At 29.3% G+C, this 27,622-nt stretch overlaps 1 protein-coding gene across 1 annotated transcript; it reads right to left on the reverse strand.

The window, feature by feature from the left end:
• Positions 1 to 1,466: 1,466 nt before the first annotated feature.
• On the reverse strand, positions 1,467 to 23,604 carry LOC107447861 (uncharacterized). The gene is made up of 10 exons (XM_043046208.3): positions 23,397 to 23,604; positions 19,605 to 19,916; positions 16,840 to 17,230; positions 14,601 to 14,699; positions 12,984 to 13,218; positions 11,100 to 11,250; positions 10,184 to 10,269; positions 7,364 to 7,547; positions 6,410 to 6,588; positions 1,467 to 3,078 (listed from the first exon to the last, which is right to left on the reverse strand). The coding sequence occupies exons 1-10, from the start codon at positions 23,530 to 23,532 to the stop codon at positions 2,269 to 2,271; spliced, it is 2,583 nt and encodes an 860-aa protein (XP_042902142.2). The 5' UTR covers positions 23,533 to 23,604; the 3' UTR covers positions 1,467 to 2,268.
• Between the last annotated feature and the right edge of the window lie 4,018 nt (positions 23,605 to 27,622).

The raw sequence follows: 27,622 nt of genomic DNA on the forward strand, positions 1-27,622 counted from the left end.
GTAAATGCATAATTGTAACATGCATAAAATATGTACAAACATGAAAAGTTTTTTTTATCTTTTCCATAACTAAAAATATTGTTAAGTTTTTTCTCAACTACAAAATGATTCTCATGTCACTCTCCTTTATCTTTGCAAAGAAAGAAGAGAAAGTGATACTGTTCCTGTGAAATACTTCCCACAGCTGTATCAAAAGACTTTTTTTATCAAGACTACATAGGTTAAAAGTTCCCAGAAGTTGAAATGTTGCATTAAATTCTCTCAATTCCCCATCCCCTCTGAAAATTCCTTTTTTTTTCTCTAATCAATCCCCCCCTTCTCCTGTTTAACACAGCTGGGTTAGAAAAAGACAAAAGTCATCAAGTGTTCATATATAAATCAAACATGGTAAATAATTGGTTGTGAATGCAACAATTTCATGGAGCCTGGTGGGTATTACCTTCCATAAGATATTGTCCTGTTTCCTATCAAGTGATGAGGAGGTGTTATGGGATGTAAAGTTATTGATTAAAACTAATCTGAGAAGTGAAGTAAGACTAAATACAAACTTCTATTACACCTTTCTTTTCAATTGGATTAATATAAAATGAAGGGCTGTATGTATATATCAAATTTTTATCCATTCCTAGGAATATTATAATTTTAATATAAAAAATATTATAATTTTATTGAGTTTATATAAATATTAATGTAAAAAGTTATCATAAATTATTTCTATATTATTGCAATTATTCTTAGAGTAATTTATGGCATCAGCCTACTTTATTAGTATGCCCTTTCTGTAAACGGAAAAAATTTTCAGTCTGAAGAGTGTCAACCTAGTTGAGATTTCACTGTAAATATAATAATTACTGGTTTAAAAAAATCTTAACTGTGATCCTTCTATAGAAATTTAACAAATAGACCATATTTTTCTAGTTATCTTTGAATTTTTATTCATTATGATTTTATTAAGTTCAAAGATTAATAAAATTCCTTACTTCTAATTTTGTATTAATTTAAATATATTTTATTAAAGATAATTTTCAAAATTAGATTTCAGCATTTTCTTCCCCCTACACCTCTTTTTAGCAAACGATTTTCTTTGTCCCAAAGATGCCTATTTTACAAGGAATTCTGAACAAAACTAAAATATGTTGTGTCTTAACAGTTATTTCCAATTGATTTTTTAGAAACAGATGGAATGTATGAATTTATCACTAATTTTGAAGTTACTATAATTTCTGAGTATGGTAGTGTTGAACATAAACTCGATCTTTTCGGCACTGAATACCTCATAATATAGGGCGTGTCCGAGTTCTCCGTTTTCAAACATAAAATCGGGTACCTGGTAGCAAGTAGTAAATTTTATTTGCCTGGTCATGGTATTTTCTGGGTACCTAGTACATCTCTAGGAAGGACTTTTTTTTCATGCCATCAATGAAAGTGTCAATTTTGAACCAACTGTTAAATAGCAAAAAAAAAACTTTAATTCAATATATTTTATTTACTAATATATTTTTAAAACCTTAGAAACCTATAATATAAAAAAGTTGGAAATAATGTGAAAGTGTTTTTTGGTTAAATATTCAATCAATAGTTTTAGAATGCATAATTAAATATGTTCAATACACAAATCTAATCTTGGTTTTGAAGTATGGAGTTAAATTATTCTCAAACAGTTTTTTGTGTGGATAACACTGCTGTAGAGGTCTTAGCAAGTTCAACACAGCCATTTTATTACACATAAACACCACTTTAATTACAACTGAAGCCGTTTAAAGTTAAAAAGAGTGGTTCTACACTTAGTTGGCACCCTATATATTATAAACTAAACTCAGTGGCGCGACAGCCCACAGAGGGCCAAGGCCTACGGTGCCCATCTCAGTTTTCTTGACCTTCGGCTCTGGTGTGCAGGAGCAGATGTTCCGGTCAGGAGGTCAGCCAAACGCGGAACCCCCAGTGTTTAGTTCCCAAGCATGCTTGGTACTAATTTATCGACCCACTGAAGGGATGAAAGGCTGAGTCAACATTGCCTGGCTCCAGGCTCGAACCAGGGACCTGTGGCACGACAGACCGAAGCGCTACCGCTCAGCCACCGGGTGTCTCTTATATATTATACTTGTGTATTAATTTTAAACAAATTGTAACTAATTTTATAAAAATCTCTTCAGTTTTACTTGATTAGCTCACTAATAGAAAACTTTTATTACTTTATTAAAATATTAAAAAGTCTTTAGTCTTCCAAAGTAGCAGGAATTTTATCTACTTTTGAAGATGAATCTTCAATTAATAACAGTCAGAATCATTGACAGAAATAATAAGTTCTGTTTTTTCAGCTGAAATGATGTCCTCCAACAACGAAAATGAGTATTCTGAAAAAACGGAAGTCGGTTTTTCATCTGGTTCAACTATAACATCTAATTTACCAGACCACAAGGAACTCCAGAATGCTTTTACTGAACATGAAAGGGTTTCTAACCCTAAATCAGGTACAGTGAAAGTGTAATTATTGTGCAACTGAAAATCTGCTGTTTTGCAGATATTCAAAATTTGTTCAGTGGTTGACAATGCCATGACATTGTCTATACCTTCATCACGCTCTTTCTTTGTAACAGATATAGCTGAAAAAGAATCGGCTATATCTGGAATGAGAATATTTTCAGACATTTTTGCATCTTCTGATATAAAATCTTTGGTGATGCCTTTATCAACCAGCTTCTGTCTCAATTTAAGCATCATTCTAGCTGCTTCGTACTTCACGGCTTCATCGTAATCTTCGATGGCATATAACAATGATGATCCGAACCCGGAGGAGCAGTATTCTGTCAGGCACTCGTTAATGTCGGATTCAGATATAGGAGGGAAAAATGTTTCATTCTCTATGAAACACTGCCATTCTTTTAAAGCAGCAAGTTTTAGGTCTAAATCTAAACTTCTGATGGCAGATGAAAAAATTAAGTACAAGTTATCTTTACAGGATGCAGGCAGAATGATATGATTCAATTGCATCCATCGGCTTGCACATAAAATGGCTTCCCTCTGGATAAAGAAATCATCATCCAGGACATAATTACACAGGATATTCATCAGGTCAACCTGAAATAATAATTGGACATATACTTAAAAATATACTACCATGAAGCAAAGGGTTCACATTTGCGAAAACGTATGAATTAAAAACGAAAATAAATGCTCAAAACAATTTAAAAAAAGTTTCTTTTCATTTTTTATGCCATAAACTTTCCATAATAAATTCTAAAGGAATCCTGATTTCTGCTCGGTGTTTAGAAGTGAACTCATTGCTATTGATACTGCCCTGGATTCTCTTCTAACACTACAGGATCAAAATAACATCTGGATCCTCACTGACAGCCTCAGCTCCATACAATACTTAGCACATTGGAGGAAGGTGAGAGACAAAACAGGTGCTTCAATCCTACAAAAAATTAAAATCCTCTCACGATTGCGTGAAGTCCACCTCCAATGGATCCCTTCTCACGTTGGGGTTCTGGGCAATGACATCGCCGACACTCTGGCTAAGGAGGGGACGAAAGAAAATCTGATAAGTCAAAATTCCCTCACCTTCATGGAGCTGGCATCAAAAAAGAAAAAAGAAGACCTCGCTTCCTGGCTCGTACCCCCCAAACATCACTGGTACCAGAGCACCAGTCCAGGAGGTGCACTCAACGTTCGGTGCAACCGCAAGGACCAGACTGCACATACCAGGCTTATCAGCGGCCACCTTAAGTCCCTTTCTTTTGAGGGTGGTATTAAAATCTACCCTAACTGCCCCAGGTGCCACAACATGCTGGCTTCCCCCCAACATATCCTGGACTGTCTTGGTCTGGACAAAAGGGACACTCTTAATAACACACTTATGGTGGCCGACTTCCTCCGTGTGATGAATTTCATGGACATTGTTTAGCCCTGCTAATTTTGGGGATAAGGAAGAAGAAGAATAATAAATTCTAAAAAACTAACAAATTATTATGAAAGATATTAAAAATAAAAAGGTTTAATGTAAAACAATTTTTATATTTTGTTTATAAAACAAAGAAAGCAATATTTTTATGACAAGGGGCCATCCACAAATGAAGTAATACTTGGTAGAGGGCGAAGAAAATTAATGAAATGTGTTAGCTTGTGACAAGGGAGGAGGAAGAAAATCTTTGATTCTTGCTAATCTTAACTAATTGGAATTATTATCAGTTCATGTTACTGAAGATTTCGATTATCAGAAATTCTGATCATAATTGAATATTTAAGGAGATTAATGTCAACCAGACCGGCTGACCTCAGAAATTCATAAAGCCTGATACTTTTGTTACCACTGCATAGTGCAATTAGCAAAACACTAATATAATTAAGATTTAAAAAAAAAGTAATAAGTTTATAAATTTTTTAAATTAAAAGTATACCTTTTTTTACCCATAAAACTACAAAATAATAAATTAATCTACTGTTCTAAAAAAGACTGACTAACTGTTTCAGCATTTTAAAAAAATCTTAAATTTTCTGTAACCAAAAAAAATTTAGAAGTCAACAAACCCAGTTAAAGAGTTTCTCAGTGAACTAATTCTCCAGAATTTCTTTTGATACGAAAGAACAGAATTAAGTTTGATTTTAGATGCATCGCTAAATATTCTCACATAGGTTGCATGGTTGTAAGGAATGTTTAATACTACATCTGTTAAAAAACATGATAAAAAAAGGTTTGTTGAGAGTTGAAAATGCGTTTAAATGCATTTTCAACTCTCAACAAAATATTCTCTCCAACACCAAACTTTGAATGAACTACATTTGTGTGCATTTTCAGGTTAACTTTTGCGGACTGTTTTGTAGCAACACGTGGCTTTTAAAAGACTGGTTTACAAGGTTGGCATTCATTCCATTGCCTTCTCCTTAAAGGGAAGGTCACGTGTTTTCATCTTTGGTATATATTCGCTGATAGGTATGCTGTCTTGCGGAGAGCTGTTTCAATTGAGATGCTAAGTAGGTCTGATTAACTGCATCTAAATCAATTCTAAACTATATATGAAAACCAAATTAAAATGAACGATTTTACAAATGAGTGAGATTAATACAGTGGCAGCTAATTACTCATTTTTAAAAATTGCATAAATTTTTACAGTATTTTCACATGTGCACCTCCATTATTATTATTGGTGCACTAATTTATTGCTACTGCATACTTTATAATAATTTTTGCATGCAGTAATTCTGCTATTTAAAATGTATTCCTAAAATTATAAGAATTTAGTGTTAGTCATAGTTTAATTATTCACGTGGCATAGTAATAAATTATAGAAAGAATTGGATAAATATTCCTTTTACACTTGGATTTTTTTTTCAAATGTAGTTCTTTTCAGGGGCTGAACAGATAAGTTACAAAATAAATAAAATTTACACCATTTTGTATCAATTCCATTAATAGAATGAAAATATCCTACATGTTTTTGTACTGTCAAGAACAATGAGTTTATAGAATATCATGAAACAAACTTGAAAAGAGTTTTGACATCTTTTTCTTAAAACAGAAAAACTGAGAAACTTGATGCTCAAAAAAGAAACAATTGAAACTTACTAGCACAAATTAAGATATCACTTCCAAAAGAAAATTCACCTTTTCAATTTATCAAACATTCTTAAAAAAGTTTGTCAAAAAAAAATAATGAAAAAGCAATTAATGATAGACTACACACCCACAAAATCATTTATCTAAGGGTAAGAGTTTTGGAACTGTATATTAAGTGTGCCCGGATCCACTGATTCATAGAGTCTTTAAGATAGAACCCTGAGAAAATTATTTGTTGGCCTGAGGTCTTGAGATTGGATAGTAAAGCCTGGGTGGTCTGAAAATGTAGTCACACATGCAAGTACCAGTAGTAATAAATTTTTGGGAGCAAACAGTTGCTAGAAATCTAATGCCATGGCTGACATAGTATAGTACATCATATAGTGTATTATCCTGCAAAAGGATGTCATAATATCATCCTCTTACAGGATAATGCCAGGCCCAAAATTCAAGCAATGCTTCAAAACTTCAAGTGTGGAGCCATCTCTCTACAGGAAAGATTTGTAGCCTTGTCCATATTTTCTGTTTCTGAAACTGAAGAAAGACTTATTTGGAACAAGGAATAACTGTTTTGGAGACTGTTTAATGTCTAAAGTTTCAATTCAGACAATGCTGTGGAAACAGAAGCAAACGAGAATCAATAGGCAAGGATATGCTTTCTTCCAAAATGGACCTAACAAGTTGATCCTGCGTTTCTATAAATAGCTTTGGTGATTATCTAGAAAAGTGATCTGTAAGTATGCTTTTTAATTCCATTTAATATTTTATGTGTATTGTTAATAAATACTCTTTATTACTCTTGTGACTTTTTCTTTTTGGATCCACATCCTCATACATAAAATAAATACTTACTTTTGAAACACCTTTCGCAGAGTAGATGCTATCAAAATAGTATGGCCGGGAGCAAGCTACAGTGATTACAGATAAAGCTGATGCTTTTATGATGCCATCATGATTACTTTCAATGGCTATGTCCCATACAATTGTGTGCAGAGAATTCTGCATGACTAATTCCATCCATAACTGGTGATCTATAGTAGAAGTTTCCATTTAAAATTTTACACACATAAAAAGTAATGCAAATAGAAATTGTAGCACACATGGCTTAAATAAAAATGTAAAAACAATCAAAAATAACACTGCGTGGATTATTAAATTTTAATAAAAGCTATATGCTTTCAGATTTTTAACATATCATAATTAAGGCATCGAGCTCAGAAACCACTGCAATCCATTTTCAGAAATATCACAAAAAATAAAGGCTTACGTTTGAGCTTCTTCTGTTGTAGCGATCAACGCCCTCTAGTTACAAATAAATTGTAAAATGTAGTAGTAGTTTGTCTTTTGAAGCATTTGAACCTCTCGTGTGTTCAATGTTTCATTTTGGATTTTTGTAAATGTTTCATAATAATAAATTGTTATTTATTTATAGAAACCAGCGACTTATTAGTTTATGGATAGTACAGCTTAAATATTAAAAAAAGTTATTCAGATATTTAAATTTAAAGAAAAGCAACAAATAAGATAAATAAAAATCCAAAAGAATGCTTGTATTAAACTGGTCATAATTGTATTCATTTAAATTTCTCATACTCTTCTCAAAATCATAAATAACAAAATTAACAACAGCAAATAATATTATACAATGGTAAAAAATTATAATCAAATGTCATATTGATTAATTTCATACATGATTAACATAATTAAATCCCCCCCCAAAAATATTAGCAAATAGCAGAGACAAATAAAAATTTGAAGTAATAATAAATAATGAAGTAATAATTATTAATAAATTTTTTTTATCACCTTCACCATTCATTATTTCTCCAGCAATGTGTAAGGCACTGTCAACAATAGGTTCCTTATTTCCATAGAGTTTTCTACAAATAAGTGCTACAATTTCACCCTTTAGTACAGAGTTAACCTCAAACTTATGCTCGGCATTCAAACCAATATAAGATTTCAGGAGGAGTAAAGCTTCCGAGACTATCTGGGGGAAAAAAAAAAAGAGATAAATTAATATTATTAAAATCAGGTAAAGCTGTACCCATAAATGTTTCAGGTCATGATAGCACGGAAAAAAAGTCAGACCTTCATAACACCCGTAATAAAAATCTAAGCATAAAACAGATTTTAGCTATCCTAAAGCACACTTTTCAATCAAAGGGAGGCCACCGAAAATTAGGTCACATGACTTCTGAGACGGGACACATTAAGTTTTTAAGGAAAATAAGCTATATTTAAGATATCAGTAATTATTGATAGTGAAAAAAAATTCACTCTCAATATCAAACATTTTTGTTAGAACAGTCTAAGTGTAAACACAAGATTATGAGTCTAGTTTAGTGTATTAGCAACTGTCTTTACAAAATTTTGCAATTATCAAAATAAGAATTAGCATTTTGAATTTTAAATAAGATCTTTTGATGACTTAATATAATCTGGTCACTGGTAGGAATATGATTAAAATTGATTCAAAATTAAAATACTTTAGTTTAAAATAGGGATACAACAGTAATAATACAGAAATATTAAGTAAATTTAGAAGTTAAAGCATACTATATTTCTTTAAAATAATTAAAAAAAGTGTGCATAATTCTTTGAAGATTTCTCAGAAGGTATAATATTTAAGCAGGGTCTGCAAAATATAAGCTTATGAAGAAAAAAGAAAGTGGTTTCAATAAAACTGTATTAAGAAATAAATAAGAAATAAAATATATAGCTCCGACAAAGTAATTTTTTTTAAAGCAAAAGATTAAATAAATTAATCTAAATTTATTTTAAACTAGAAATTTATCAGTAAACTATTTATAATAAACTACAAAACTATTAAATTATTATGCATTATTATCTTACAAATTTGGAAAATAATCACTTTCAATTGCAATAAAATGCTTTTAGGATTTTTTCAAATTTTATTTTTATATCTATCCTAAAAAAAAACAGAATTAACAGATTTTTTAATTAAAAAAAAAGCTTAAAAATATACCATAGATCAGGAGTTTCTTAATTTGTATCAATATGTGGCACTCTTACAAGATTTAAAATTGTCCTGCAACACGCCAGTCATTAACATTTATTTGCAGTATAATACTTATTACATACATACACTATCTGGAAGAAAGTGACAGGACAACTGTAAAGTTTGGTGGAGGAGGATTGATGCCGATCATGAACGCCGATGGATAATGTGATATTCTCGACAATCATGTCCTTCCTAACTTGAGGGGAACATACGGTATGGATGATTGCTTGTATTAAGATGACAACGCAAGATCCCATGTTGCAAGGACTCTTGATTGGTATCTGAACAACAACGTTAAACGCATGGAGTGGCCAGCGCAGAGCCTTGTTCTTAACCCAATTGAACATCTCTGGGACGAATTGGTCTGTCGGTTGAGGGTCTGCCCCCCCCACTCCCCAAAAGCAGGCATGAACTATGGAACTTCCTGTTAAACATTTGGAAGGAAATTCCTCTTGCCACTATGGCTAATTTAGTGGAAAGCATACCCAGAAGGGTTGCAACTGTGATCGCAACCAAAGGAGACCCTACCTCCCATTAATTTTAATAAATATGGGATTATGCCGTCTCCCGTCACTTTCTTCCAAATAGTGTATTATGTATGTTATATGTGTAAGATGATGAAACAGAAGTTATGAAAATAAGCTGTGATGATAAAAACATAGTCAAATTTTGCACTTTATTTCTTAATTTAAAATCCACTGATCTACTTCAATTTTAATTAATAGAATGTTAATAAGTATTTATTCTAAAGTAACACATTCTCACAGCAGCTTTTTGTGGGTCAGGGCGTCATGAAGGTGAAGGCCCCACAATTTTATGACCAACAGCATGATGGCCACAAAATTGTGGTCAGCACTGCACCCATCCATCAGAAGCTAAGGGGGGGGGGAGGCTTAAAGCCGCCACAAGGGCTCCAGCCCCAGTAATTCACAATGAAAGCTCAGTGCCTTAACCACTGAACCATTTTGGTTCAAGTAAATATAAGGGCAAATATAAATAATAATAAATTATCATCTGCATTCGAGGGTATTGTAAATTTTCTTAGTGCACTGGGTAAGTTTGATGCTCATTGCTTAACTTTTTAAATGGCAATTAAGCTACACACATTTATTTTTAAGGAGCAATACAAGTGCAATTGCTGAAAATTCAGCTTTCTATAGGTATGAAGTAGTAAAGAGGTATAAGAAGCCTGATAGAAATTGATGAATATGGTGCACATGAACAAATATTCGGTATATTCGGCCTTTCGACATCTCTTGTCTACAATACCTCAGTGTGCTGCAACACACACTTTAAGAAAGTATAAATTGCGGGTTATAAATTTATACTTTTTAAGTATAAATTTTGCATAGAAATAAATAGGCTTCTTATTTCAGTGTAACTTGTTAATTTAAGCACCACTTTGTTTCATATGTATTAAAATATTTTTATAAGAAAGACAAATATTTTAACGAAAAAAATTACAAATATTAAATTCTTTTAAAAATAAAAACTGCATAATTTATTTAATTATTTCGAAAGTTTTGTATAATTGCTTTAACATTGAATCATTGCAATTTTATTATACATGTTAAATAAATTCCACAGTAAGTGATGCTTACATTGCAATCAGTTGTAGGATTTTGTAGAATCTTGATGAAATATTTAAACAACAACATCTTACTTTGATCAGTCATACATTTGTAAGCTACAAAAGTAAAAAAATACATCATCATAATATAAATGCAAGCAAGGGAGAAAAAAGGAAACTACCAACTGTTAATTAACTAATAAAAATGATGCACAACAATAAGAACTATAAAAGCAATCAAGTCAGCGTAAAAAAAAATACATGTGATATTTTTGAATCTAAGAGAATTATTTTTTTATCATTTACTTTGAAATTATTGAAAGTAGGGTCTAAGTTGATAACAGAAAGTTATTTTAATAATAGATATAGAAATAATTTTAGCTGATTATTTTAAATTGGACTGACAATATTTTTTAGCAGTAATACTTATTTAAACATTTAAGCAAACAATGAATGAACAAAGTAAATAAATCTATCTTAATGTTTTTTTTTACAATTTAAAAATTTTTTTTGAAACATGCAAAAGCAAGAAATTTTTTTAATAAAACCAGTAGACTATCAGTTACTAGTAGCCCAGCAAATTATAGTAGTTAATAGCTATGATTGCATGAGACCAAATTATTGTAATGACAATTATATTTTTATTTTTGATAACTGATGTTTGAATACATGTCTAAAGAATAATTTTATACGCTTAGCACTCCATTAATATTTTAAATATAAATAAATCCTACAATTTTTTTAAAAACTAAACAGCTTGTAAATCTGTTAAAATAATAATTAAGTTTATATACAGCTAAATCTTTTATAAATAATGAAAAAGATAATTAATTTTTTTTAAAACCTTCTTTAAAATTAAAAAAATGTTTGTATTTTTTAATAAAAAGCAATGAATCAAAAATAACAATAGAGATAATGAACAGAAAAATTTTTTCTTCAAAATTTACCTTCTTTTGAGAGGAGAGATGAAAATAATTTTAAAAAAGCCAAACAAATTTTCCTATCTTCCAAACATAAACAAGACAAATAGTGTCTTTTCTCATCCTCTGGGTCTTGTAGAAAAATTACTCCCACTGAGATTAGGATAGATTCAATTAGCTGGAAATAAATAAAATTCATAATAATAAAATATTTTATACCACATATCTCATTATAAAACTTTTTCAATATTAAATTAAAGATAATAAATTGAATTTATCATAGAATGATATGCTTGGATTCTTATTACGTAAAAAATAATGATTATTTTAAATATAAGTAAAACAGACATTACTGTAGATCATAGGTACCTAACCTTTTTTAACAAAACAAACATTTTTCCATTGCCCCCCACCCATATAAGTGTTTTTTAACATAAGTTTATTAAACAATTAAAAAACTTTTTTTTCTTTTTTAACATTTTTGATATGATACATTTTTAATCATATCGCTATTTTATTGAAAATTCCAACTGACCAATAAATTTGTATTGGACTTTTATTTAGTCAATTTTGTTTTTATGTAGCCCTCACATAATAATTATAAGTTTTTACACGGAAATGAATCTGTTGTATCATCTAAAAATCTTAATTAAACAATCCACTTAATGTCATAAATTAAAATATTAAACAATATATATTTTATAAATCAAGGAAAATAATGCATATAATTGAGAAAAACTGTTATCTTTCAATATTTTTGGTACATATAGTACTAGGTCAAACATTTTTAACTAGTTCAGACAATTATAATTAATGAGCTAACTGTAAGTAAGTTGAGTTTTTGGAAAATTAGAGTGCTAATAAGGTTTAAATAAAATTTGATTCTTTTGGAAAAAGAATGTTTTAAAGAAGAACGTGGAAAAGAAAAAGAATATAAGAGAGTATAACAGCTGTTTAAGGAGAAATTGTACACCATGTTTATATGGAAGTACATTTAGTAAAGATGAAGTGTAATGTAGTACAGACTTAAAATTTTTTAGATGTTTTAAATTAATATTGAGTTGTCATTGTCTAATTTATAAGAAGCGTCAATTGAAACTACACAAGTATGTATAAGCTTATCGTTACATGTTACAAATTATTGAATTATGGACATTTTTGCCTATTAATAAATTTGATCAGGATCTATAAACATTTTCAGAGAAATAAACTGAAGTCGGACATTTTGTACACAATAAATGTTTGTTACAGTTAATCTAATTTAACTATAAATTTCTATTTTAATGTTAATTTCAATGAGTGTATTTAGATAAAACCTTTTTTAGTACCGTAACACTGGTTAAAATTTTTTTTATATCACATGAGGTTTCTTTAAACAATAATTTGCCGCCATCTGATTATAGTCTTATAATATTTTGTTGGCATGAGATTCCATTTTGTAATATTTTGTTTGAAAGAGATTTTATCTTATAATATTTTGCCTGCATGAAATTCTATGCAACTATTTGTTTTTCCACAGTTGGTTCCATCCTATGATCATTTGGCTGTGTCTGATTTTGTTTCATGATATTTTATTTGAGTTAGATTTCATCCCATGAAATTTCTATGGGATATTTATCAATTAGTCTTTCATTTTCCAGAAAACAAAAATTAATTTCTTAAAAATAAAAAATTCAATTAAAAAAAAGAGTTATTACACACAAAACAATAGGAAAGACATTTTATAAATTATCTGTAGCATTTCTGTAGTTGATGCGCCACGCAATTCCACATATAATAAGGAGATATTATATTTTAACAATAATTTTGAAGAAAAAAATCTAGATACTTTTAATTCGCGTATTTCCTTAATTTAAAATTTTTAAAAAAAATATTCAGTTATAATTACGACTTAGCAAACACAATTTTTACTTTTTTCCCTATGAAAGGTGCCAGCTTTGACAGAGCTGCAAGAGATGATATTATAAGGGACACACCCTGAGATTTTGTCTTCATTTGTTCTACTAAAATTCTGTACAATGTATCTGAAGATAAAAGGAAAATCTCTTCCTCATAGTTAGGAGGTATGTTATCTTCCAAAATGGTAAATGGCATCAAAAAGAAACTAAGTCTAGGATCAGAAAATAGCCTAAGGTGCTGTTCTGCACTGCAAATCAGAAAAAAATTATAAATATTACCAATAGATAAAGAATAATCATACATTAAAGTTACAAAAAAAATATTTTTTTAAACATAAATACAGTAATTTTTAAACTTAATTTAAAATATTTCTGGGATTAAAGAAAAATAAATTGCTTTAAAAAATAACGTTTGTAACAAACACTAAATATAGAATTATACAGAATGTTTAATGAAAGTTCATGATGTTCATGAATTTAATGAGTGTTCATGAAATTACAAGGATCAAATAATAAAAATGAAAACATAACCATAAATATACAGAAATGAAATGGTAATGTACAGACGACAAATAAAATTTATTACACCCTTAATTATCATTTATGTTTCAGAGAACACAAATTTTGCTTACATCAATCGAACTTTTTTTTAAGAGAATAAAACTTTTAACAAGAAATTTGATTTTTGTAGGATTTAAGCATAACAAGAATACAAAACTATTTACATTACTTTTATTTATTAGAGATTATAAAACCTGTTTTAAAATTTAGTTTGTTTTTGTGAGTGTTAAGCTAAATCAGAAGTCATTATTAATGTAATGTTGATATACAACTGACATTTATTATAAATTTTTACGCTAATTGATTAGCAGTTACAAGTTAACATTAAAAAAAGGCATAAACGATGTCTACTCCTTGCGTGTAAAAAATTAATTTAACCCTCTAATGGTAGTCCAGGTTCTTTCCTAACTTTCAGATAATGGCTTTTCGCCATCAATAAAACCACACTTAGTATCATTTAGCAGAAAAGTAGTTTAAAGCAAGAACATTTCATTACAGTTTTGTGCAGTAGTTTTTGTGTTAACTTCATTATATATATATATATATATATATATATATATATATATATATATATATATATATATATATATATATATATATATATATATATATATATATATATATATGTTTAAGTTGCTTGCAAAATTTACAAGAAATTGAGAAATGAAATAGCTTATGAATTATCACTGAAATATACCTAGAAATAAATAACATTATAACAGCAAACAAATGAATAAAATTTCAAAAATATTTTATGCACATTTGATAAAAATATTTTGAACTTTAATAATGTTTTCAGCATTTAATAAGTGCTAAATATTGGAAATTAGCTTTATGCACTGAAAAATTTTTTTAAAAGGATTTTGTCAATATAAATAATTTTACCTAATGAAAAAATTGCACTGAAACCTCTCGCGACCTATTTTGCCAGAATTGCAAAGAATTTTGTTGACTTAATGACAATCTCTATAGTAATTAGACATTATTATTAAAAGCTTTTTTCAAAGAATATAAAAACTTAAATAGTACACTTATATAAAAAATAAAATTAATAGAAATAGAAATGTACCTAAGAAAGGATGAGGCAAGATAAAATGCATCAGTAAGCTTCCTTTTTTCTACAAGTACATGCATTATTTGTCGAATAACTGTTATATCAGAATGATACCTAAAAATACATAAAACACAATAAGCATTCTAGCAGATTCACAATTAATTTAGATACGGACAATTATTTAGATACAAAAAAGGTAGTTTTAACAGATATTTAAAGAGCGGTAAAAAATTTCCTCTTAAGCAGCAGATTTTCTTGCGAGTAGCAGACTTATGTTTCTTAATGATCTTGATGATAAAATAAGAACAGTAGAGCTTGGCCTATCTGGATGAAAATTAATCAATTTGTCTAATGATATCGATTGATAAAGAAATAATTTTCCCCGACTTTCAAAATTCCCACAAGGATCTGCCCTTTATCTTAGATTCTCTGAAGATGGCTTAAAAATGGCTTCTTTTGTCCCTTGGTATTCCTAATAAGAAAGAACTCCCTTAACTGCTTGCATTTGTTCTAGAGATTGGCAAGTACCATTGTTTCGGCATTAGCTATAAACTAATACTGACACAAGTAGGCATCAGTAACAAAAACCTGATACTTTTTGTTTCAGATACAAATCAATACTAATTTAAACCTTAATTAATACAAGGCAAAAATAATAAAGTTACTTTGCTCTTATTAGATCAAATTTTAATTCATTCTTATTGGTTGAAAATGCAGATTTAAGATTTATTTTGGTCTTAAAATAAAACAATAATAGATTTAAGTGGAATACGAAAAGGAAAACCAGTTTGTTAAAAAGATAACATATTTAATATACCCTTATTATCATCACTTTCAATAAAGCAAAAGAGTTATAATAAAGTCAAGCAGTATATAACTATCACAAATTTATGTATTATTTCTGTATAATAAACTACATATATAATACTAAATAAAATATTTTTTATTTATTTCTTACTAATCATGATAGTTCTTTAACATTCAGTCTAAAGAATACAAAATGGATTGTGCAAAAAACTGTGTACAATTGAGCATGATTAATCGAAAAACGTGAAATAAATCATTTAACCCTTTCGAGCCTAACGGGACACATACGTCCCAAGCAAATTTCAAAAAAATCTTTTGGGACAGAAACCCTTCCCTGTCTAATGGGAGACTTTCCCACCAGTCCTGCCAATATTTTTGAAGGTATTTTCATGCACAGAACATACATGGCACTACCGTGCATAATGCTGCCCTACTCATAGTTTATGCTTTCAAAATTGTTCTGTTGTAAAAAAAAATACTCGTCGCGAAAGGATTAAAGATAACACAAAGTAAAAAATTTAATATGATTGTCAGTAACAAGGCAAAAATACAGCCTTAGATATCAAGGTCCTTAAAACTGATCCAAACCAAAATGCTTAAGATGAGAGCGAGTCAGTTTTAAAATGGAACTGTTTTCAAACTAATTTACAGTGAATTGATATAAATATCTGGTATCAGTAATACTAGTTAAAGAACTTTATTCAGCTAATTAATCCTTACTAAACTGATATGAATAACGGGTACAGCGAAGCGATACTAGATTCGATTACTTACAAGAAGCAGAATTTTTAAGCAGTGCTACCATCTACATGTTAAAAATATAAGATTAGATTCAATTACTTTCATTCGGTTTTTTAGTAACTTTAAAGGCTCTACAACTAAATTTCTGGTTTAACTGAAAGTAACTGATATTATTTGAACATATTAATTTTATAATGTCTTCATTTAAAGGACTTAATATTTTTAAGTACTGAAATATAAGATATGCTGAGACCCATCTTTAATTTTACTCAGTTAAATTTTAATGAGGGTCAGAAGCAGAACCAGTTCCTTTAGGAAAGAACAGCTTTCAACATCATTCTTTTTTAAACATGTGTGCTCAGAAGCACTCAAATTATTTTAAAATAAATTTTGTAGGTGAGGCAGGTGTTTTCAAACATGTGTTGATCAAGATTAAAAAAAGATTGTCGAAAGGAAGAAGAAAAAAAAAAGAAAAGAAACAACATAACACTTGAATAGCATTGGGAAATCAAGTGTATCAGATGTCAAAAGTCCAGTCTTAGATCTGGAAAAGAGGGAACGAAAGCTACCTGACAAACAGTGCCACAGTCATTTTTTAAAATTGGTTTTCATTATTTAGATTAAGTCTCAATATTTACGAATAATCACAGTATACAACATATAAAATTAAATAAAAATAATATATGAATATGCATAAAATTGCTACCTCTTTTCTACAATACAAAAAAGTTCTGCTGCATCTTGATTAATTTTGTTGTTTGTGTCCATATTTTTAAAGTAATGAAGTATTGCATTGATAAGAGGCAAATGCATACTCGGTAACTTTGCTTCACTTAAAGATATTTGCTTTAAAGTTGAAACACAGTAGTTACAAAAATTTTCAGTTTCTTTGTCATTGGGTGGTTGAATACCAGAAATAAGTTTTGTCATAATGTCTTGGATGGTGTTTATCAGAACATCCTTTTGTTGTTCTTCCAAAGATACAGAAAATTCAGGAGTTGACCATAACACAACTACTGAGTAGAGAAACTTAGAACTAGTTTTCTTTACATAATAACTTGTTGAAGAATAACTTGAAAATACAAATTCTATGAACTCTAAAAATAAAAAACAACTGTTAACGATCTAAGATGAATAATTATTTTCAAAATATCTAAATGATTTCAAATATTTAATTTTATAAAACTTGTGAATAATAAGCTTTTCTTAGACTTTTGACCTCTAACACATATATATATAATCGGACATCAATTTAACGAACCTCCATTTTGTGAATTTCTCTATTTTGAGGAACCAAGAGCATTTTGGAAATTTCTTTGTAAAATAACTTCCAATTAGCGAAGTGAATTTTCTAATCAACCAACTTTTCCTTAAGATTCAATTTTCCCACTTCCTAACATTTCAAACCTGTAAACACATTTTACGGGGGAAATGACCTTGAATTGATTTTGGCACCCACTTTAAGGGAAAGCGGTAAAATCCCTTTTTGTTTGCATTTCAACAGAAATTTCTAAAGCATAGAACTATGATGTTACAGATCATACTATTCCTAACAGTCTTGCTAGTCAGCGTGGAGAATTTGGAAAGTGGGGAGGACAAGAATAACATTCCTTTAAAAGAACTTAAAAATATATGGGTACAGCTAAGAGCCAGACACGGAATTAATGATGATGTACTCATTAATGATTTTCTTTTTATTGATTCTGAAGCTGCAACCACAGAAACATTAACTGAATCGGATATTTTGGGATAGTGTGAAAAATGAAAACAATACAGCAATAAATTGTGAGGAAGACTGAAATGATGAATAAATCCCAAAACCTTCATCTGACAAAATGTTAAAATCATTTGAAACAATTTGATAGTAGATAATAATTACAAATAAAGGTGTATCAATTGCTTATTTAATTATATCTAGTGTTAATGAAATTAAAGCCTGTTTTGTGTTGTTTAAGTATTTCAAATGGTGATTTTCTATTAAGTGAATTTTTCATAAAACAGACTTTTTATCGGGATTTAGCGACTTCTTTAAATAGAGTTCATACTGTAGTTCCTGTCAGTATGAAAACAATTGTTGCCAAATGTTCTTCAAATGACATTAAAATCATATCAATGTGCAAAAAATTTTTCGCTTCGGATTTTACAAAATAGTATATATATATATATATATACATAGAATTTTTAAATTTACATGTAGTGCTTTACATTCATCTAATTGAATGTAATGACAGTTTAAGAGTCTAATGACAGTTTAAATGTGCATCAATAAAATTTTTTTTGTAGCTTTTTTAGAATTGACTTAATTTAGAATTATATAATTTTTAGATAAGATAATATTTTGCTACTTCTTCTTTCCACTGCTTTCCCCATTAAGTTGGCCTCAGCATGAGGCCAACTTAATCAATCATGAGACCAACTTATCTGTATGTTGAACAAATATTATTTAAATTTTTTCCACATAATTTAAATAAATACTGATCTTTAATCATTATGGGGGTATTAATTCTTATTAGTTTTAGGGCTTTATCAATGGCAATTAATAATTTTTGATGTTTATGGAAAATTTATCAAATAGCAAACTGCAAAATTCAAATAATCTGTTTTCTTTTCTTATTATATATTTTATCGCATTAAATATTAATGCCATTTAACTAATAACAAAACCTTACAGTACACAAATTAAGGTTAATCAACATTAATGACTATTTTTCATGGAATACTGCATATTTTGATCTTTATTTGCATTAAAGACCTAATATCCAGAAAAATCTATTTCCTGGATTTGCTGAAGTACCACATTACATTAGATTTTCTACAGCAGTATGCAGTTTATTTTTAGTTTATTATTATATGCAGTTATGATCATATGATTTTGAAATTATCACAGCACTTTTTTTTAACACTTATTTGAATAATTGCAAAAAACTCCAGCCTTTTTATAAGGATATTTTTTATAATGACAATTTTGTTATTAAAACTAGCTGATTTTGTAGAAAAACTCTTTTCTAAATGTACACATATAGCCCAATCAATGAAGGCTAAAAATGACTGCATATTAATTAGAAGAAACATCATTCATAGTAAAAGCAATTTCATAACTGTTTTTCAAAAAAAATTCAATAACTGAATTCAAAATTCCAAGATTGTGGCAATGTACCACTGCACATAAATCTCTAACTTTTCAGATAAGCTGGTACCCATGATGCGAATCTGGGTATTTCAAGCAGCTGGTACTGAGGATCAAATCCCAGTTCTTCACAAAGACAGCTCAGTGATTAATTCTAACAAAACTAAATCTAAAAATATTAATTATTACAAAAACTAAACTAATGTTTCTCTTAAAAGTCAAATTTTTTTTCCGTGGCCTTTCTTGCTTCTTTTTCTTTAAGGAAAAAATAAGGTGGCACATCTCTATTAATGCACAAATAAAAATATTATCGATACAAAAATGACTTCTAAAAATTTTCTTACTTTGTTCAATTAGCCACAAAGCTCCCTCGCTATGTGTTGCTATAGACATCAACATTGTAATAAGGGCATCTTGAATAGATGGTGAACAAGTAATAAATATATTATACTTTGGTATAATTGCTAAATCATTAATGACTTGAGAATTTTTAAGTTCCATAAATATATTCTTATTTTGAAGCAAATAACCAAAGAGCTTTAAAGAGAATACTGTTATGGCTGACGAGAGTTTTTTTCTTTCCTTGATTAGATCAGAAAGAGCTTTGTCAAATAGAATTAAAGTTTTGGTATTTTTCTGCAGATCATAAATAAAACCTGAAAAAAAAATGCAAAAATAAGTTAAAAGCTTGTCTAATAATATTATATCTACTCTTTCTAAATAGAAAAAGGTTTCAAGGCTTCTATTTCTCCACAGTTTCCCTTTTTACCATGGTTCATACCATAGTTTAGGTTTTGCCTGTTACACAATAATAATTTATCTTAACCAATGCCTCTGATAAAAAGTTTCGTGGCTTACCATAAAATGATAAAAGTATTTAAACTAAAATAATAAATTTTAGTTTTGTTATTTGTCTCTTTATGTAAATTATGATTACAAAATACTAAATAAGAATAAACTATGCAACTGTTTGACATATTGAGAGTTATCAACTTAATTAACATTTAATATAAAAAAAAGTTATTGATAATCAAAAAGAGAATATTTCCTTTTTTGTTCAAAAATGAAAATAAAATATATAATAATAATAATAAATAGTCACACTTTTGACAAGGTATTTTTAAGAAGTCGTGCAAATTTAGTTTCACTCAGGTAATATTTTCCTGAATAATAAATGTACAGTAATAATATTAAATTTCCTATATAAAAATGAATATCTAAATAATTGTTCCAAGATAATCATATAGTTTTCAATTTTATTTAATAAAAAAATATATATTCCTTTGCCCATAAATTTTCTTTAATGATGAAATTTATCAAACGATGATTTTATTTTGATCCAAAAGTTAATTCATTAATGCACAATTAAAAATATCTAATTAGATTCACTTGAAATTATTAAAAAAAATTGATTTCTAAGCATCAATATAAATTACAGAGTGAAAATAAAAAGAGATTTGTTTACAAAATATTGGCATGGAAACAATGTGCCAAATCCAATGCACGTCAAATCAAAATGGAATCAAAAAAGCAGAAAAAATATCTGAAATTTTAAATCAATATGAAATTTAATTCTAATAAAAACATCTATATATGCTAAAAACATTATAATCTATAAATTTAAATAAACATATAAATAAATAGTAGCGATTTTACAAGCTAAAAACCATTTAAATTCATTCTATAACCTTTTGTGCTAACATATAAATTTAAAATAAATATCCAAAAACGAATTTAAAAAATAAAAATCTTCTTTGTGAAATGTAAAAAGTCTATCTTTTATGAATTTTGCTTCTAATCTGTATGCACAGCAGTATGCAACCATTTTTAATTGAATTTTATCGCATAAGACATAGCTCAGTAATCCACCTCTATCCTCTATAGTAAGGTAAGAGTTTACTTGAGGGAAAATCATCTCTGAAGCATGCGACAACGTTCTTTGCAACGAGAGAAGGGGGACTGGATCTTTCTATGTAAATCACTCCTAAACTAGCCAAGTTAATGTAGGGGAAAAATGTGGAGAGTGGGGAATCACATGACCTTGAGACACCTATTTTATTTACAAAGAGTATAAAATCAATAAAAATGCAATATAAAAATATTCAAATATTTTTTGACTTACATTAGTATGATAGTTGAGTATATTAAATAAAAAATCCATGGAATGGTTTTTTACAAGGTTTAAAGCATTTCCAAGAAACAGAACATTTAAATAATTTTTTATTTTACAAAAATCAATTTTATTGCTTTACTATTTTACAAAATGCTTGAACTATTTCTGACAGTACAAGAATAATTTTTACTTTAGAAGAATAATTTTTACAAGATATAATTTTTACTTTTTGTCAAAGTTAAATTTCAGCAAGAAAAAAAATAAACAGTATAAAATGTTATAACAATTTTGTAGATTTTTTGGCTTATAGGCATTTTTTTCAACATCTGTCCCATTATCTAGCTTCCCTATTTACCAGTTTTGTTCAGAACCTTTTCGAACAACAGAACACAACCACGGAACCCACGGCCGGATTATCCTATAGGCACACTAGGCACGTGCCTAGGGCCTACGAAATTCAGGGGCCTACGAAAAACTTGGGAGAAAAAAATTTATTGACCAAAATAATTTAGCTTTAAAAACAACAAGTGTATTTTGCACAAAATTATGAAGATACAAATAAAAATATAATATTTTTCGGTAATAAATTATTTTGCAGAATCTTATGATCTAATATATTACTTTTTTGCGATTTTTGGATTCAACGAAATCTTGTATTATGCTGTCGAATTCCAAACTACGCAAAATGTCGTATTCAATAGACATAAGTGCGAGAGATGCCAAACGATCTTGAATCATTGTTGAACGCAAATAATTTTTTATAAATTTTAATCTGGAGAAAGATCTTTCTCCTTCTGCATTTGATCCAAGAATCGACAAATATATTCTTAATGCAATGTGAACGTTAGGAAAAGTATTCACAAGTTTATCTTTAATTTGAGCCTTCAACATTTCTTGTGCAGATTTATGCTCATAAAAATTTGAAAATAGTAAAAATTCATCTACAAAGTTTTCCTCTAAATCGGAAGAGTAAATTTTCACCAAAAATGGTATTATCGATATCAACTGCAATATCGGCAGTATGTCGGTATTGCAGATAAAGTTAGATAAACAAATTCGTAAATTAAAACCCATATTAATAAAAATGTAAAAAAAAAAATATGCAAGAAAATTTTAGCGGGGAAAGAGGGGAGGAATGGGGGGGGGCAAAAACGGCTATGCCTAGGGCCTACGAAAGGTATAATCCGGCTCTGTGCCTAGGGCCTACGAAAGGTATAATCCGGCCCTGACGGAACCCCTTTCAGAACAGATTTCTCTGCAACCATGTACATGTTTACCATAGGTAGGTTTCTTCATGTAAGACGTTCAAATTTTTTATGCACTTATGTAAGATGGACAAATACCTTGTAAAGGCAAAATCTTCTATGATGATGCACCAAAAATATAGATTTATGCTTTAAAAAATAGAAGATGTTAAAAATGTATTATGATTAAAGAAATGATTTATTTTCAAGAGTTTTTATGTTTTTAGAAATCTCACTTAACTTTTTTGAAATCTCACCCTGTTTCTGAGAAATTCTCACCTATTTTTTTTCTATGATGTAAAATTCACTGTAAAATTATCGAAATAGGAAATAATATAAAATTTACAACAAAAATTAAGAATATAAAAAAGGTCCTATAATTCAAAAATGGTACGAACGCAATTTTTTTTTATTATTAAAACTAAAATCTTTAGTAAATGAACATACATTTTGTGTTTACACTAAATATTTGGTCAAGATTCACAGTTGGTTGCTTCTGACGATTATTTTATGTTCTTATGGAAAAAAGTGAGATTCTTAAAATTCCATTAAAAAATAAAGGTAGAAATAATAGGAAAATCGAAGGTTTTATACGCAGTGAAACCTGGGACGTTCATTGCATCATACAAAAAGCACCTGATTCGTCACTTAGACCAAATATTTTAGTAATATATCGGTTCCCGCAAGTTCACCTTTAAAGATTTTATCACTGTCTAAGTTTATGATACATTAAAGATTATACATATTCCTTTTAAGTTCCATAATTTGTGCCCACATACTTTCAATTGACATGCCCTCTTTCAATACATTTAAAAGTTTTTCCAACAAAGTATCGTCAATGTCTTCTCGAAGCTTATTATCAATCAACAATGTTAGCACACGATTTAATGACTTGTAGAAATTATCTTGTTCCATTTTTATGGAACAATATAGGTTTAACAGGTATGATAAAATTCAATTTCTCTGTCAAATTTCGAGCGTGATATGACATCAGTTTAATTTAGTTTATTGTTGAGTCATATTGGCACTTATAGCTTTCATGGATTAAGAACTGAAACTAATGTGTATTCGAAGTTGCGAGAGAGAACCTGATTGGCGAGTTTCTCGCATGCAGGGATAATGATCTATGCGGAAGAAGAAGGATGGTTAAATAAATAATCCCAAGAAAGTTTCAAGAGCTCAAATATTAGCACATATTTTCAAGACTTGCCAGGCGCGAATATTCGAAAATTATTAAAGCCATTCTTACTGAATGCGATTCTCACACTTTAAATTGCCGTTGTTATTTCACTTCATTTTCCTCCGCCAGATTGGCGAAAAGGACACAAATAATTTTTTAACGTGGTAAGAAAATAACTTGGCTACCAATTTTTATCTTTTTACACTTATTGTCACTACCCTCACACTGGACCATTTCTTTCAATGTAAGCTTTTCTTGGGTTCCCTGGTCTTTCTTGGGTTTTTCTTGGGTTATTATTTTGAAAATACGTATCAAACATCTGCGCATTTTCAATGGTTGGTGTTTTCAATATAAATGTAAACAGCAATACTATTTATTGAGCTCTTGACCTGCTCAACTTCCGGTTAAAAAGTATACAGCCGTTTAGTTTACAACCATCTTACTTTGCGGGTCGATATTTTCAAAGAGATGATTTAGATCCTATATATATATATATATATATATATATATATATATATATATATATATATATATATATATATATATATATATATATATATATATATATATATATATATATATATATATATATATATATATATATATATATATATATATATATATATATATATATATATATATATATATATATATATATATATATATATATATATATATATATATATATATATATATATATATATGTTTATGTTCACCGTTTCGTTAGATGACGCAGTGTTGCTTTATTTGTTAGTATTTCGATGCGGACTGTTCAACGTGTCAAAAAGCAGTAATGTAGTACACGTGGTCATGAAAGATGACGCCAGAATTGTGGTCGGAAAAAGATCCTGCATGAAAGGGACCGGAGACGTGTTTCACGACTTGTCAATCAAAATCGCTTCCAAACCCGATAGGAATTACTTCAGTTAGTAAATATAGGTCCATCCCAACCTGTTAGTGAGAGAATATTGCGACGGGAGCTGCATGCAATGAACATTTGGAGTCGAACATCAAGTAAGAGGCCATTGCTCTCACAGGCACATAAAGCTGCGCGACTTCAGTGAGCTAGAAGTCATCAAATATGGTCAGTTGCTAGCTGGCGGAATAAACTATGGTCTGACGAATCGCGTTTTTGCTTTTATTCAAAGGACGTACGTCGTCGAGTGCTACGAAGAGCAGATGAAGCATTCCATCCTGACTGTGTGCAAAGAGGCCACTAACATGAACCAACAAACTTATTTGAGCATTCCGTAGGATTAGGTGTTGACTTTCAGTCAACTTCTTTATGAAGAGTGTGTTGTCGATATCCCTTTTTTTCAAGATGACAACAGCTGAGTTCATCAGACTGTAAGAATATGTGAATGGTTTTATGATCACTCAGACACTCAATTACATCACAAATGGCCTGCATCATCACCTGACTTGAATCCCATGGAAAATTTGGGGGACATATTGGAACAACGGGTAAAACGCCAAAGTCAGCCTTCATGCAATTTGGTGGATTTGAGCTATCAAATCCTCAAAGAGTGGCTAATACTGGATTCGACGTACCTGCAAAGCCTTGTGGACACATTTCCTAACCAAATTTAGGCGTTTATCGAATCCAGTCCAGAGGCGGCGTCACATGCTATTAAATGATCATTTGAACTCAGGTTTTTCATGATGAAAGAGTCATGATGATGAGTGAAAGGTCTTTAAATGATGATTATCATAATTATTCTTTTAAATACAAGTAATATATCAGGTAACAAATGCTCGCATACACGAAATATTACTCAAAAGAGTCTCATACACACAATGATCATGCTATGAGACGTCTCATAGACGCCAAGCTGTATAGCTTCAAAACACTGGAAACAGTAACCCAGACGTATAGGCAGTAAAGAGCTATAGCTGTGCAGCTTAGCCTAGAAAACATAATCCATACAAAATGCTCTTATTGACAATAAGTCTCTCGGTTTAGCTAAGTTTCAAAGGGATTATTTAAGCCACTTTTCTTTCCATGTCACAGCACGTTACATGTAAAACGTGTAATATCTGGAATTCCTTATGAATGTAGAAAGAGTGACACGACCCTTCTTCTTCAATTTTTACCCTAAGTGAGCGATTATTATCTATGGTCAAAAAGTTAGTGAAATATGAATTAATTTGCACAATCAATTTGCAAAGTCAGACGAAAGTCATCATGCAATCACAAGGTTAAAATTTTGATCTAGTGAAATTACAATCATGTAAATTTTGTGATGTTTTAAATTAACAAGTGATGTTTTAAATTTATCAATCGTACTTTTTTTTGTTTGAAAATTTTATTCATTTATTTATTGTTGTGTTTAAATTGTTAGTTCCCTTGTGTGGTTTCTGTTTGAATTGAGACAAGTGATAATTACATTTCATGTGCTGGAGTTTGTTTCGACTCTGTTGTCATCTGGACGAATGTCATTTAACAAAAATATTATTTAGTTAATACAGTTTAGCTAATATAGTGATTGATATCAATACATAATAATATTAAATATATTAATGTATTGGAAACAGGATATTATTTTTTTATGTTTTTTTTTTGCCTTAATATATTGTTTCAAATTTTTCTTTTACGCTTGTATTAATATAAAAGAAATTAAAGTTGCGAAATAAAACTGTTAGTTTTCTAATTCTTCTTAAAATATGTTTCATTGTTCAGTATTACTTCTAGATTTTTTCAGATATTAGAAATTAATTATGATATTTTTGCGCACATATGATCTAACGTAACCATGTCATAATGTCCGTTTTCATTTTAACTATAGATATCAAGCGTTAACTGCAGTAAAGCTTAACCTTTACGTGGTGCAAAAAAGCCCGTTGGATCAACTACACGGCTGATATAAAATATCCTTAGTAGTAAACGGTTTATGCTATAGAATCCTTTTGCTATCTGGCTAACCGTTGGTGGATTTCATGGTTCTCCTCTTGATGTAGCGCAAAAACGAATTAGTTCTGGCAAAAATTTCTCCATGAATGCTAAGCCGTTCCACCCTGGAATTCCCTTGTCTTTGATCCTGGATTTCCCTTGTCTTCTTGCTTGGGTTCAAAATCCTAAGGCTTCAGAGTTGAACATTGATAATCGTAAACTCCAAACTCGGTCAGATGTTCAGCGCCAGTTATAAAATTAAATGTAATCGCAGGTTTATTTTACCTGGTGAGTAAAGATGTCAATGATACACTGAGTATGAATGACGGAAATACGAAATATTTCTGAAAATAACATGTTCTGACGCGACTAATCAATGAATAATTTTATCACCATGGTTTGTAAGGGTATCAGGAATTTAACTATTTGTAGCATGATTGCTTATTTCAAGAATGTAGTATGATTAGTGTGATTAATAGCACTTTTATACACAGTAATCTTGTTTTTTTTTTTTTTTTTTTTTTTTTTAAATTTTTTAAAATGTTTTTTATATTTGAGTGTTATAACAATGCACTCAGAATCTTATAATGGTTTTTTTAAAACTAAATGTTTACACGTGATTTATTATTTGTTTTTAATTAGCCTTATTCCAAACACCTCAAACTTTTACGTTTTTGCTTTGAAAACTGTTGAAAAACTAAACACTATAAAAATTAAGAACCGATGATCAATTATGCTGTGTTCAATCGTAAATACTGTAAATAATATTTTAAGTAAGGAAATTACTTCTAGATGTAAAACTTTGAAAAGTTTTGAAAATTATTTCCAATTTTAACAACTTTATTAGAAAAGTTTAACCTTTTTTAATGAATTTTAATCACACCAAATTGGATTCGGTAGAACTAGGAAAAATAACTTAAAAATAAACTACACAG

The sequence above is a fragment of the Parasteatoda tepidariorum genome, chromosome 2 (genome assembly GCF_982258835.1).
Source record: "Parasteatoda tepidariorum strain Cologne lab strain chromosome 2, Ptep-v5.0, whole genome shotgun sequence".
Classification (NCBI taxonomy): Eukaryota; Metazoa; Arthropoda; class Arachnida; order Araneae; family Theridiidae; genus Parasteatoda; species Parasteatoda tepidariorum.

Excerpts from the sequence above, each read along its gene's own strand:
- LOC107447861 (XM_043046208.3), bottom strand. The coding sequence starts at position 23,532 with ATGGAACAAGATAATTTCTACAAGTCATTAAATCGTGTGCTAACATTG. Across the intron at positions 19,917-23,396 it reads AGAGGGCATGTCAATTGAAA|GTTTTATTTATGATCTGCAG; the intron begins GTATGTGGGCAC and ends TTTTTTTTTCAG. Across the intron at positions 6,589-7,363 it reads AGAAATAATGAATGGTGAAG|ATCACCAGTTATGGATGGAA; the intron begins GTGATAAAAAAA and ends CTTCTACTATAG.